This window comes from Gavialis gangeticus, unplaced genomic scaffold, assembly GCF_001723915.1.
Source record: "Gavialis gangeticus isolate Ggan-Ray unplaced genomic scaffold, GavGan_comp1, whole genome shotgun sequence".
NCBI classification, from domain to species: Eukaryota; Metazoa; Chordata; order Crocodylia; family Gavialidae; genus Gavialis; species Gavialis gangeticus.
Window position 1 is genome coordinate 766,477 of NW_017729016.1, and position 11,984 is coordinate 778,460.

Genomic DNA, 11,984 nt, shown 5'->3' on the forward strand with positions numbered 1-11,984 from the left:
AGGAACGTGGTCGTGTTGGGCGTTGGATTAAAAATCTTGGCTCCACAAGCCGGGGGGGGGGGGGGGTGCTTAGGGGACTTTTTAAATATAGTTCTTCCTCTCTGGCCACGAAACCCCCAAAGCGGCTCCAGTTCTCTGTCCACAGGGACAGACCTTGGCCTCTGCACAGTCTGCTACTTGATAGCGGGGATAGGGTGGCAGCCTGCCCTCCCTGATGGACTTCAGTAGGCCTCTTCGCCCTGGGAGCATGTGGTCCACCTTGGACTCTGCTCCCCAGCTTGCAAGCAGCTGAGCTCTGCCGTAGCAAAGCCAAAACCAGCTGGGTATATCCCATGCTCTCTGGCCTTGCCTTCGCTCCTCAGCACCCCTTCATTCCTGGCACCGGGAGGCTCCTCACAGGCTGCAGGACATTGTGATGCTCCCATGTGTTTTTTCACTGACTTTTATGAAACGTGCCTGTGAGGCCGCTGTCCTGGCTGGATTTGCTCAGGGGAGAGCAAGCTGTACGCAGCGCCCCTGGGCTGCGTGGAGCACCCCGATGCCATGGCGCTATGCTGGTGCTTCTCTGCAGGCTCCAGCGGAGCTGGCCAAGACCCTCTTCCCCCTCCTTCAGCATCCTCAGTGGGAGGCAGGCCTTCTGGCGGGGAAGGATGGGTCTAGTGGTTCCTGGTCTAGATATCGGCTCTGTTCCCTGTTCCACCGAAAGCTTCCTGTGTGACTGGAGCAGTCACTTAGCTGCTCTGACCCTTGGTTCCCCTTCTGGAAATTGGGGATGACAGCACCTGCCTGCCGGGGAGCTCTCCTCGGCTAAATCCATACAAGCTTGCAAGGCACACGGCTAGGACGGGGCGGGGTCATCTAAGGCCTTTGGCTTCCCAGTGCAGGATTACAAGGACCGTGGTGATATGTGGGACAGCCTGCTTCCTTCCGGGTAGAAAATAGCTTGCAGCTTCTTATACCTGCCTGTCGCTGCTGATCTCCGAGTGCGCCTCCCTTCTGGCCCCTTGGCTTGGGGGTGGCACCGGCGCTGCCTCTGCTTAGCTTATGCAAGCTTGAAAAAAAGGGATCGCGAGTCTGGAAGGGGGGGCTCCCAGGTGGAGAGAGGACAGACCTCCTCGCCCTTCCCTGGATGGGGTTGTCCCAGCCCAGAGGAGACTGGGCACCACTGTGGGAGTCTCCCGTTGCAGGGAGGTGTTCTGGCCACGGGGGCTGGTTTCCTGCCAGCCTCCTGCGTCTAGCCGGCTCTTCTTCCTCCTCTGTTCTGGGGTCAGGGCTCCTCGTCTGATCTGTTCCCAGTGTGTCGTAGCGCCTGAACCTGCAAACGGGTTAAGTGACGCTACGGCCTGGCAGGGGAAACCCGCGGGAGAGTCATCTGTTTTCCAGCGCGCTGGCCCTGCTGACCCCAGATGTTCCCTGGAACTTGCAGCCCCACGCTCCATCCCCCACCCTGGTGCTGCCTGGCAGAGCACGGAAAACAATAGGAGGCTTCCTAGTATTGATGTGTCCCAAGCAGCCCAGCAAACCATCTGGCGAAAGGGCTGGGAAGCTCGATTTAGCTCCTTGGCTCACTTGGGAAATGCGCTGGCCCCCAAGGCTGATGGAGGTCGGCAGGGTGCAGGGGCTTGCGGGGTGGGGAGCATCTGGGGGAAGCAGCAGTTGGGGATGTCTAATGCTTTTCAGTGTCTGCCCCCCCCTTGTTTTACACGGCAGACCCTAAAGTCTCCATCTCCTCGGTCCCAGCATCCTGTTCTTCCCGCCCCAGACGGCTTCGTGCTTGCCACAGGACATCGCCAGAATTTCCTCTGATAACTGGCCTGTCCTCCTCCTCCCCTCTGAGCTGATGGGTTGCTCCGCAGGGTGAGCTCCTCTCCCCATCGACACGCGCAAGATGGAGAAGAAGCCGGTGGTGTCTCCCTAGCAGCTGCATGCTGTGTCCCCATCACACGAGATGCTGTTGCACGCCAGCAACACCCAGGGCATCTGCCCACTGGCTTCATCTTCCCCGTGGCTCTGCTGGGCACCTCTGCCCTCGAATCTGGACCCTCCTCTTGCCGAAGTCCACATGAACATGAAGATTGCTACCTCCAGGAGGTAGTAATCTCCACCCTCCCTGGAGTGAGTAGAAGCAAGATGCATACACTGTGGTCATGATTCTCACCTTCACCCTCCATCTCCACTTGCCCTGCAGTATGAACCTGCATTGCACACTCGCCTCGGCCCCTGTGATGGACCACCCTTTCCCCAAGGCTGCTTTGCAGAGGAGGCCCACCATGGCAGGGGGTCGGACTTGATCTGCTCGGGTCCCTTCCGACCCTACCAGCTATGAAACTATGCGGAGTTAGATTGTCCCCGGAGCAGGCAGGCATGCTCCTCCATCTTGCCGACACATGGGCTCGCTGATGAGAAGCCTATGCAGCTGTTCAGTGATTCAGCCAGGCTGAATGCCCTCGTGTCCAGAGTCCAGTGGCTTGAGCTAATATCTCATGAATGCTTCTTTTCTCTGCCGCTGTGGGAGGTGGCAGGGCTTGGTAAATAACCTTTCATTACGAAACGAAACCTGTGATTCTTTCCATAGAGCACTGGGGTGGCTTGTCATTCTGCCATTGTCTTTGGCCTGGGGACAGCGCCTCGCTGCCATCTGAGCTCCGTACACCAGAGATTCCCCCTCCTGTTTCTAGGATGCCAGCCCTACCCTGCTGTGACCAGCATGAGTGGCATCAGACCGTGCGTCACGAGCAGAGAGAAGGAGATGCTCGGACTCCTGGGCAGGGCACCGACCGAGTCAGCCAGAGGATCGGGGCCTGTGCACGCCAAGCTAGTTGTATGTACAGATGTAAACCACACCTATGTTTTAAGTGTGGTCCAGTGGACAGCTGTGTTTTTTCTACTTGGTACACCTGGGGCATACATTTTCAATGCATCAGATGTTTAAGCAACAGTGCAAAAGGAGAAGAGGAAGAGAAAAGCTGGGCTTGTGTGTAAGAAGGTAGACTGGAGACTTGGGAATGGGAGTTTGGTTCCTGGCTCTGCCAAAGAGTCCATCAGTTCTTTTGGCCTGTGACTTATAGTCTGATTTCTCCGTGCGCTTAAGCCTGTGTTTAGGCAAAGCAGGTTTTGATCCAATCACAGACGAAGCTTCTTAATTGTCAGAACAGCAGGACAGTGGAAGGAGCTGCCCGGGGAAAGTGTGGCCTCTCCTTCATCAGAGGTTTGCATGCAGAGGCTGGATAAGCCTCTCCGTGGAATGGCTTAGGAGTAGCAAGACGGGTGTCTGTGCTGGGAGTGGGACAAGATGAACCCAAAGGTCCTTTCCAACTCTGTTCTCAGGAGCTTGACATTAAATGTACGTTCCTACGCCTTGCTGCGTCAGCATGACTGGCTGAATTCAGGCTTTGATTTCTCATCTCCAGAATAGGGAGAATGCTTTTTGTCCTGGCTGTGCAGGTCGCAAACAAGACTAGGACTGTGGTCTGCACATGTATTGCACAGAGCATAATGGCCTGGGGTCTCCTGGTGCTACAGAAATGCAAATAATACTCAGTAAAGTCTCTGTCCTTAGCAAATCGGCCTTCCAACTGAGCCATCTTTGGCTCCAGGACTGTGTGCATGTGCAAAGTAAGAGAAAAGTGACTCTTTCTTTCTGTTGCAATGCGGGGATGGAGGGAATCTGCCTGAATTTTGGAAAACTTTAAATGGAGACCCTGGAAAGTTTCAAGCCAGAAAGGGAGCATGGTGGGAAGCTAGGAGCATGTGAAAACAGCGGTTACAATGAACTGTTTTACAGCCTTCATTATAGCAGGTGCTGTTGCTGGACTGCTATAAAAGAAAGTTTCCGCTGAATGCTTCACTTCCTGCGGTCTATGGAAACTACGTGAGGGTAGGAGGAACCTGCTTTCAATCCCTGGGATTGGGGCTGTGGGTCTCTTGGAAGGCAGATTTCTCTAGGTTTGGGTTGGCTGTAATAGCACACACGGGAGCAAGGGTTTGTCGTGGGTCCAGGCCTTCTAGGTCTCTAAGCAAACCCCCTGAGACGTCGCGCCTCAGGCCTTTCCTTCTTCCCTGTGCTGGAGCTGTGCGGTTCTCCCTCCTAGACCAAGTCCTAGGCTGAAGCATCATCCTAGGTATCAACCATGCCTGCCCAGCAGGTCTGATTTGAATATGAACTTGTGCTCTTCTTTCCTGTGGCAGCCTGTGACCAGGGTTATTCAGTCATCTGAGAGCCTTCTTAAAGTACTGTCCTGTTTTCTGCAAGAGGAGCAAAGATTAGCCTACAGGCTTATCGTAGATAAAAGCTTATCATCCCCTAATAACCTAAATGTCCAACCTCCTCCAGAAACCCCAGGAGGGTCCTATGGTCTCAGCTGGGCTCATGCAATCAGCTGCTCCCCACCTTTTTGAACCCAGCTATGATTCGTTTTCTTCAACCTGCCGTTGTCTCTTAACAGCCCTCTAGTGTTTGTGCAGAAGTGTCTTATCCTCAGCCATTCTTTCCTTTCCTTTTCCCAAGGGTGTTTTATTCAACTAAAGCAGTATTGTTGGGTGGCCAATGTCCCTGTAATTGGCTTAACATACAGGATTCCTCGGCTATTGCGGAGCAGTTCCAAATCCACCCTTTGAGCGAGAGTTTCCCAACACGGGAAATCTGGATAGAACTGGTTGAATTACTCGTGATGAAGAACAGGCTCGTTTCTTCACACGTTACCCATTTCATACGGGCAGAAAATGGCGTAAAACGTCAGTTTTCTGCTTTCTCTTCTACCCACTTTGCATCAATATCCGTTTCTCCGTGATGAACAGGGTGAGGGGCCCTTAACCCTAACCCTAACCCTGGCACTCTTGTTCATGTTCTCGCTTTTCAGTCCATTTCCCTGTCCTGACTTCTGCAAACAAGTTGTTTATCCATCCAGATTCATCAAACTGCCAACAATTTTCTGCCTATCTGTTTTTTGCATGCCGTGAATGCCTGAAGCAGGGGTTGCTGAGAGACTGTGATATCTGTGGTGGTATACTTTGGTGTCTGTACCACAATACTGCAGTGGTATTGCTGTTCCCTAACTGGATGGCTGAAACTTTCTAAACTTGCAGATGCCATGTGATAGTTGACAGTAGCTCGGGTGCGTGTTCCTGGCTTGGACGTTCACTTGTGTGACAACATGCAAAGCTAGAGGCAAGGCGCATGCTTTCACAAATAGACGTGGAGTTGTATCTGGGCCACTACTGGCTTACAGCCAAGCAAACCCAGCAAGGTTTTTAATATCTTCAAATCCATCGGCTCTCCTTGTGGGTCCCAGAACCTGTGGCGTGCAGCTGTACGGTCCATGAGCACCATCAAAAATGCTGTTGCTTGGCTGTAAGAGCAATTATTGAGAAAATAAAGGAGCTGCTTTTTTACCTGCTGACCACACATGCAAGGGTCTAACTTGGCCGTCCAAAACTGTTCACTTGAGCTCTTGTGTGTTTTTGACAGGTGAGTAAAATACCACCTGCTAACTTTTCTTTCCTACAGTTGGAGTGATTGAGTAGAATTGGAGCCTAATTCTGTAGTCCAGCAAGTTGCTTCGACCAGGGCAGCTTTGATGCGAGATGCTCTTTGTTGGGGCTGGTCATTGGTTGTGTTGAATTTCTGATGCCAGGCCAGTGACACGGGAACTAAAGGAATATTTTCCTCCCATTTTGGAGAATATTGATGAGATTGTGCATCAAGGAAAAAGCAGGGTGACTAGAGGGAATGGGGACTATGGATGTTTTGAAATGGGAGCAAAAATCCAAAGGGTTTAATTCTGAGGATTGGGATACACTCGTCCCAGAACTCCAAAAGGACCGTGTGAGACGGTTGTTTTTAATAAAAACTGCTTGTTCGCAAGTCAGAGGTAATATAAAATGACTGGAGTATAGCAAGCTTAATACCTATATTGAAGAAAGGGTCAGAAGTGATCCTGGCAACTCCTTAATAGCATGCAAGGCTTTAGAACACATTTTTGAAGGCAAGAGAAAATGTACTAGAGGTCACTGGAAAATGGGACAAAGCACAAGGTTTATCAGTGTTCGATGGCACCAGACTAACCTGATATCTGTCTTGTTAAAGGAAATAAGAGACCTTGTCCACTAAGGCATAGGATATCGTGCCACATGGAGAAGCTGTTGGTTAAGATGGGATTAGTACAAAATTGTGGAATGAGTAAAGAGGAAACAGATTGAGTTGGAAAGAAACCTGTTGGCTTCAGGTGGGTATTAGTAGAGTTGCTCAAGGATCAGTCTCGGGACTGACTTATTTTTCACTGTGTTTTTGACAGAGTAGGTAACTTGCTGGCAGCCCTAAGTTGGGAGGCATCCTCAGCACAGAGAGGATCAGACTGTTTTCCAGGAGTAGATGGAGGATGTTGAGGACGGGAGTAATAGAAAAGGAATGAAATGCAATCGGGTGACATGCAAGTTCAGGCATTCGAGGACAAACAACAACAATAATTTCTGCTGTAAGCTGGGAGCTCATCAGCTGGAAAGGCAGAGGTGCAGAAAGGTCTTGGAGTATTAGTCAATCGACTGAGTCACCGACATGATGTGGTTGGGGAAAAAGGCAAATGGGATCCCAGGATGTATCCGATGAGGTATTTCCATGAGAGAAGGGCACAAGGCACAGGCAGGCCCTTGTCTGGGATGTTGTGTACACTTCTGGTCCCTTGCATTCAAGGACGATGACTTCCTAACTGGATCCAGTGCAGAGAAGGGCCGCTAGACTGATCGAGGGGATGGAGAGCCTCTCTACCAGCGGAGACTGAAAGACCTGGGCTGCTTTAGCCTAGCACGTCCTCCATGAGTGTGAATGCCAGTGGGGGAGAAGAGTTATTTAAGCTGAAGGACCATGTCGGCCAAAGAGTAAATGGAAAGAAAATGCCAAGAAATGTAAATTGGAAATAGTTTCTAATTGTGGGACTGGGAAGGTCTTGGAGGAGCCTTCCAATAGCAGCACTTGGGTTTAAAGGAAAAAGTCTAATTAGGTTTTTTAAGATGAGCTTGACCAGCTTTATGTAAAGGGTTTGTGATGCGGTGCCTGTAATCGCAGAGCACTTGACCCGGGAGATTCCTTGTCAGTCGAATGACGGCACAAGGAACTCCCTGAGCAATAGGTAACCCTGTGGAAATGAACTCGAGAGGATTTTCTTCTAATACTGATCCAGCTTCAGGATCTGAGGACTTTAGCGCTGTAAGTTAGAGAGAGAACTTTTTTTTGCCAAAAAAATGCAGATATGGGTTGTCAAAACCAGCTGGCAGACGCATGTCCAAGTTGCTGAATTGTTTCAGTCCAACAAAATGAAACACAATAAAATCAAAATTCTTTCAACACATCTCTTAAAAGGAAACATTTCAGCTTATCAACTCAGAGTGTCTTATGGGAAAATGTACTTAAGGCTGTGTGTTTGCTAAACTTTAGAAACACCTTGGAAATGGCCAAAATTTCAGTTTGGAATGAAAATGTTGACTTCCTAGTACATCAGGCAAACCAAAAGTCTTATTATTAGCACATATCTACTTTACACGTATTAAATTCCCCTTGTGTTTAAATTACCATGAGACATCAACAGCTGTTATGTGTTGTGCACACGTAACTCGTCCTGTGCGTTCATGTAATTTGCTTCCCCGCGTGCGTTCACAGGAGAATCCGTCTTCTCTGGCAGGTCTCGGGGTTAAAACCTGCCAGTCAGAACTAGCACTTCATCTGCCATGCCAAAATGTTACCAGATCCTCTCTCAAAGAGCTGTATAAGCTCTCTAGTTTCCCCCGGGCCAGCCTCCATCTATCACAGGAGAGTTTCTGTCCATATATTGCTCACGCCTGTTGGGAGCCAGTGCCAGTGCCAAGGTGCAGTGGGCCCCCTTTGCAGCTGATCCAGCAGTTTTGCAAGCGACTGCAGCAGAGGTGAGCCAACCTGCCAGGGCTTGGGATGTGCACCTCTCCCGTGTCAGGTCCCCCTCGGCAGGAGGCTCTCCGGGGCGATTCAAGCACTTCACTCTTGCCTTGCGTTCCACAGGTTGCCACGACAAGGCAGTGCTGCTCTATGAGTACGTGGGGAAGAGGATAGTGGACTTGCAACACACGGAGGTCCCTGATGCTTACCGAGGAAGAGGAATAGCCAAACACCTGGCCAAGGTACAGCTCGGCCAATGTCTGGAGATGCTTCCTTAACCCGCAGACTAACACTTCTGTACAGCAGTGGTAAGAGGAACTGACTGGAGTGGGGCTCTGCTGCACTCCCCTGGTGTGTGCGCACAGTCCCTGATTCGGAGAGCTCGGGTGAGACTAGGTGGACAGAGGATGGGGAAGAAATAGGAGCACGGAAAGGTGAAGTGAGTTACCAAAGACCAGGGAGCAGGTCAGTGGCAGAGATAGGAACAGAATCCATGGCTCCCCCAGCCTAACGCCGTGGCCTACCCCATGTACGAGTCAGCCTCTCTAAAAACCAGCTAAGATCTAGCCGAGGGCAGGAGGGAGGCTTCTGCAGAGGGCTTAGAAGTGACAAAAATGACCCAGATTGACCCACAGACTGCAACAAAGCTAGTTTTGAGGGAAAAGGTGGGGGAAAATGTTTTTTCCCCCCAAATCTGGACATCTCTCCTCACAAAAACCCACTCATCTTGGACATTTGATGTCAATGGGGGGCTCCTTCCAAAGCGTGTTGCAAGACCTGACATTCCTGAGCTACACACCAGCCTGGAAGGTAACTGCAAGTGTTGCTGTGCCCCCCGCTTCTCCCCACAAGAAGCCTTGTGCACGAAGCCCTCTCCCACTGTCCCTTCCAGCACAGGTGAGTGAACAGTGTGAGAGCAAGCAGGGCCACACAACAGGAGCAGGAAAAGAGAATAGCTGTTGGGCCTGTGGGTGGGTGGCATACAAGGTCCCCAGAAACAGCTGCTGAATGGAGGCCGCAAAGCCAGCAGGGCCGTTTCATCCAGCAGGATCAGGAGAAGGCATCGAGGCACCGGAGCATTCGGAGCCAGGGGGACCATATGGCCAATTACAGCCTGCTCTAATAAATCCTGAGAAGTAGCCACGTTCCTCCCACTGCCCTTTCCCAGTGACTGTGTCCAGCTGCCTGCACGTTTGGTGCAGTGACTAACTTATGGCCATCTGCTATTTCATGTCTCCCATCCTCCAGTGGCATTCTGCCACCGGACCAGCGCTTGTCCGCATCCTTCCTCCTCAAGCCAGTCCTCTGCACTGCCCTGTCCTTCACCTGTTCTCCGTAGGGAATGTCCCTGTTCCTCTTCCCATGTCAGAGGCTGAATCTGCCTCATTGTTTACTAACTCTCTCATGCCTGGATGAATACACTGCGCTGTCCTCTCTGGATGACTCTTGGTCTCCATCCTCCAAGATGGAGATCGGAGCTGTGTGCTATGGCGTGATTGTGCCCTGGCTCAGGTCCTCTCCAGTGAGACAATCGCTTCCCTTGACTTTATTTTCCATCTCTCAGCTCAGACCCCTCCAGACCTTTTCCGTCTGGTGTGCTGCTGGCAGCGTTAAGACAGGCTGGGGCAGGGTAGAAGTATGTTGCTCATCGCCAAACCTGTTTTCGTCCTCCTTCTTTCCTTCTGGCTCTGCCATCTCCCAAATATCCTTGTTTCTTGTCCTCTGCTGAGGAGTGGCTCTGTATAATAGAAGAGATCCAAAGCCTTCTCCCTCTGCTCCTGGTAGCCCTCCCTGGGCGGCATGCACCTTCTTTTCCAGGAAGTCAGTGGGGCAGTGAAATGACCCCTTCTTACAGAGGTGACTTTCTGTGGGAGTACAACCAAAGCAGCCAAATCTGTCCCTGCCACTTCCTGGTTAATCTCCATTGCCTGCTCCAGAGCTTGCGTGTTTAGTGCAGCTCAGTGCTTCTCCTCGGTGGTATCCAGGAAGAAATCTAACAAATTGGACAGCTGTTGTTGGAAAGAGCTTGCAGCTGGGAAGATTCCCTTGGGAGGGAGAGGGCCTAGGAAATCCCCAGTTGAGCACATGAGTGATTCTTAATTAAACGCTTTTCTGGTGGGGCAGGGGGAAGGCGTGGGTTTCCAAGCAGGGCTGGAGTCTGTGCTGTGTTAGGGGTGCTGCTCTTCTGCCATCCCATGCAGTGATGTACCAGAGAGCACGCTCCACTCTGCCTGGGGTCTTTCTGCAGCATCCTAGCCCACATGTCTATCCTTGATGTCTTCGGCACCATCAGTGTCTCTGCTGCTCGATTGCGGGGGGAGGTGAGATCTGGGGTGATAGTGCCAGGGGGACCTGGCATTCTCTGGGCCCAGCAGGGAAGCTTGAGGTGGGGGGACTTCTTCTTTCCCCAGCATTTCATGGAGTCTAAAGTCCTGCTTTTTGCTAAAGGAAAAGCTTAGTTCAGGGGACTCCTCCCCTGCCCCAAGGTCCAGTCAAATGGAGCTGTGGCATACTGCCCTCTGCTCCTCCCCTCCCCACCCCATCCTTCCTGAGCTGCCACAACCTCCTCCCAGCTCCCGCCACCTCTGTGCCCTGGGTTCCTCTGGTCTTCGTCCCAGTTGGCATCTCTGGCTTCCTTGTTGGCCGATCTCCAAGTGGAGACCAATTTATTTGCATGTGGTCTCTGGACACCTCACTGGTTCCTCCCCGGCCTCCAAGCTGTCTGCCTGCATTTGCTCAGCCAGCTCATAGATGGGAATGGGGCAGTTGCATCTTACAGTGATGACCTCAGAGATACCTCCACCCCCAGGCCTTGAACATACTGGTCCTCGACCTTTCTGGGATTACCTGCTCCTCGTCTCCAAGCCAGGCTTCACCTTTACTGGAGCAGGCTTTCTTCTCTTTAAGACTCCTCCCTCCTCAGGCCCTTATGGATTTGTGTTTGTGAGTGGGTCTTCTCTTCAAAGGCTTCAAGCAACCTGCTGGGCATCTTCTGCTGAACTCCTATTTATACACTTCACTGGTGCTCCACCCTTGACCTTCATTTCTTATTCTATCTCTGTACCCTAGTCTGTCTGCCCCCAGGTGTTCTCCATGGCACCTGCCAGTTCCCCTCTCCAGGTGAGATTCAGACGTGTGCACACATCTGCCTTCTTGCGTCCTGTCATTCCCACCTTCCCAGCCCAACAGTCTCTGCTTCTCCCCTGCCTGCTATGTTGGTTCATATTTTATGCGGCCAGTTTGCAGGTCACCTGTTGCAGGATTGATTGCGGCTTTGAGACGTTAGGCATAAGCAATGCTTTTAGCAGTCCCACCAGCACCATCTACTGCTCGAGGAACACCACTGGCCCCACTTTTCCAGCACTGCATCCAGGCCTTGACTCACCTTTCCTGCAGGCAGCGTGCCAGTGCTGCGGTGTCCCGGGCAGCACAGTAATCCCTAGAAATTCTGTTCCTGGCTCTTCTTGCCTTGTCAGATCTGTCAGCCCACAGCGCAGGGCAGGATTAAGTTGCTCCTCCATATAATAGGGGCCGCTGCTTCGGGCATGCTTGCACAATGCCTGGAGTCTCTAGGGTACTGCTCAGGAGCTGGGCTGTGGATGACAGCGAGTCCTGCCTCAAAGCATTTGTAATCTGAAGGTACTGGTGAAAACAGACCTTTGGCAGGAGTGCGGCTGTTGGAGTCCATGCACCCTGTGACAAAGGTGGGCTGCAACTGTTCCAGCTCACACTGGAATCAGGCACTTGGACCTCTGATATCTCCTGCCTGGCAGCCCTTCCTTAGCCCAGCCGTGCTGTGAGCCTGGGGGGAGGCAGCTAGTCCTGCTACAAATTCAGGCTGTCACCACCAGCAGCTCTCCTTTTGTATGCAAGTGTCTCCACTTGCTGTTCTGGATCACGTGCCCTTCCATTGCTGGCTCCCTGCACCATCCACTCCTCTGCCATGCCTCCAGCCTGGGTGCATGATGGGAGAAGCCTGCTTGCAGGGCATCGTCCTATTTCCTACTGTGTGTATGTGTCCCCTCCCCACAGACCACGCTCATTCTTGCCCCCCCCCCCCCCCCCCCCCCCGCCCCACCCC

At 52.0% G+C, this 11,984-nt stretch overlaps 1 protein-coding gene across 1 annotated transcript in view; it reads left to right on the top strand.

The window, feature by feature from the left end:
- The window catches only part of NATD1 (N-acetyltransferase domain containing 1), a 39,817-nt gene that overhangs the window by 24,589 nt on the left and 3,244 nt on the right, over nucleotides 1-11,984 (top strand). Inside the window, exons 2-3 of the mRNA XM_019512568.1 lie at nucleotides 5,369-5,467; nucleotides 8,027-8,145. Of these exons, the coding sequence (XP_019368113.1) occupies nucleotides 5,369-5,467; nucleotides 8,027-8,145 (218 nt within the window). The remainder of the gene's footprint in view (nucleotides 1-5,368; nucleotides 5,468-8,026; nucleotides 8,146-11,984) is intronic.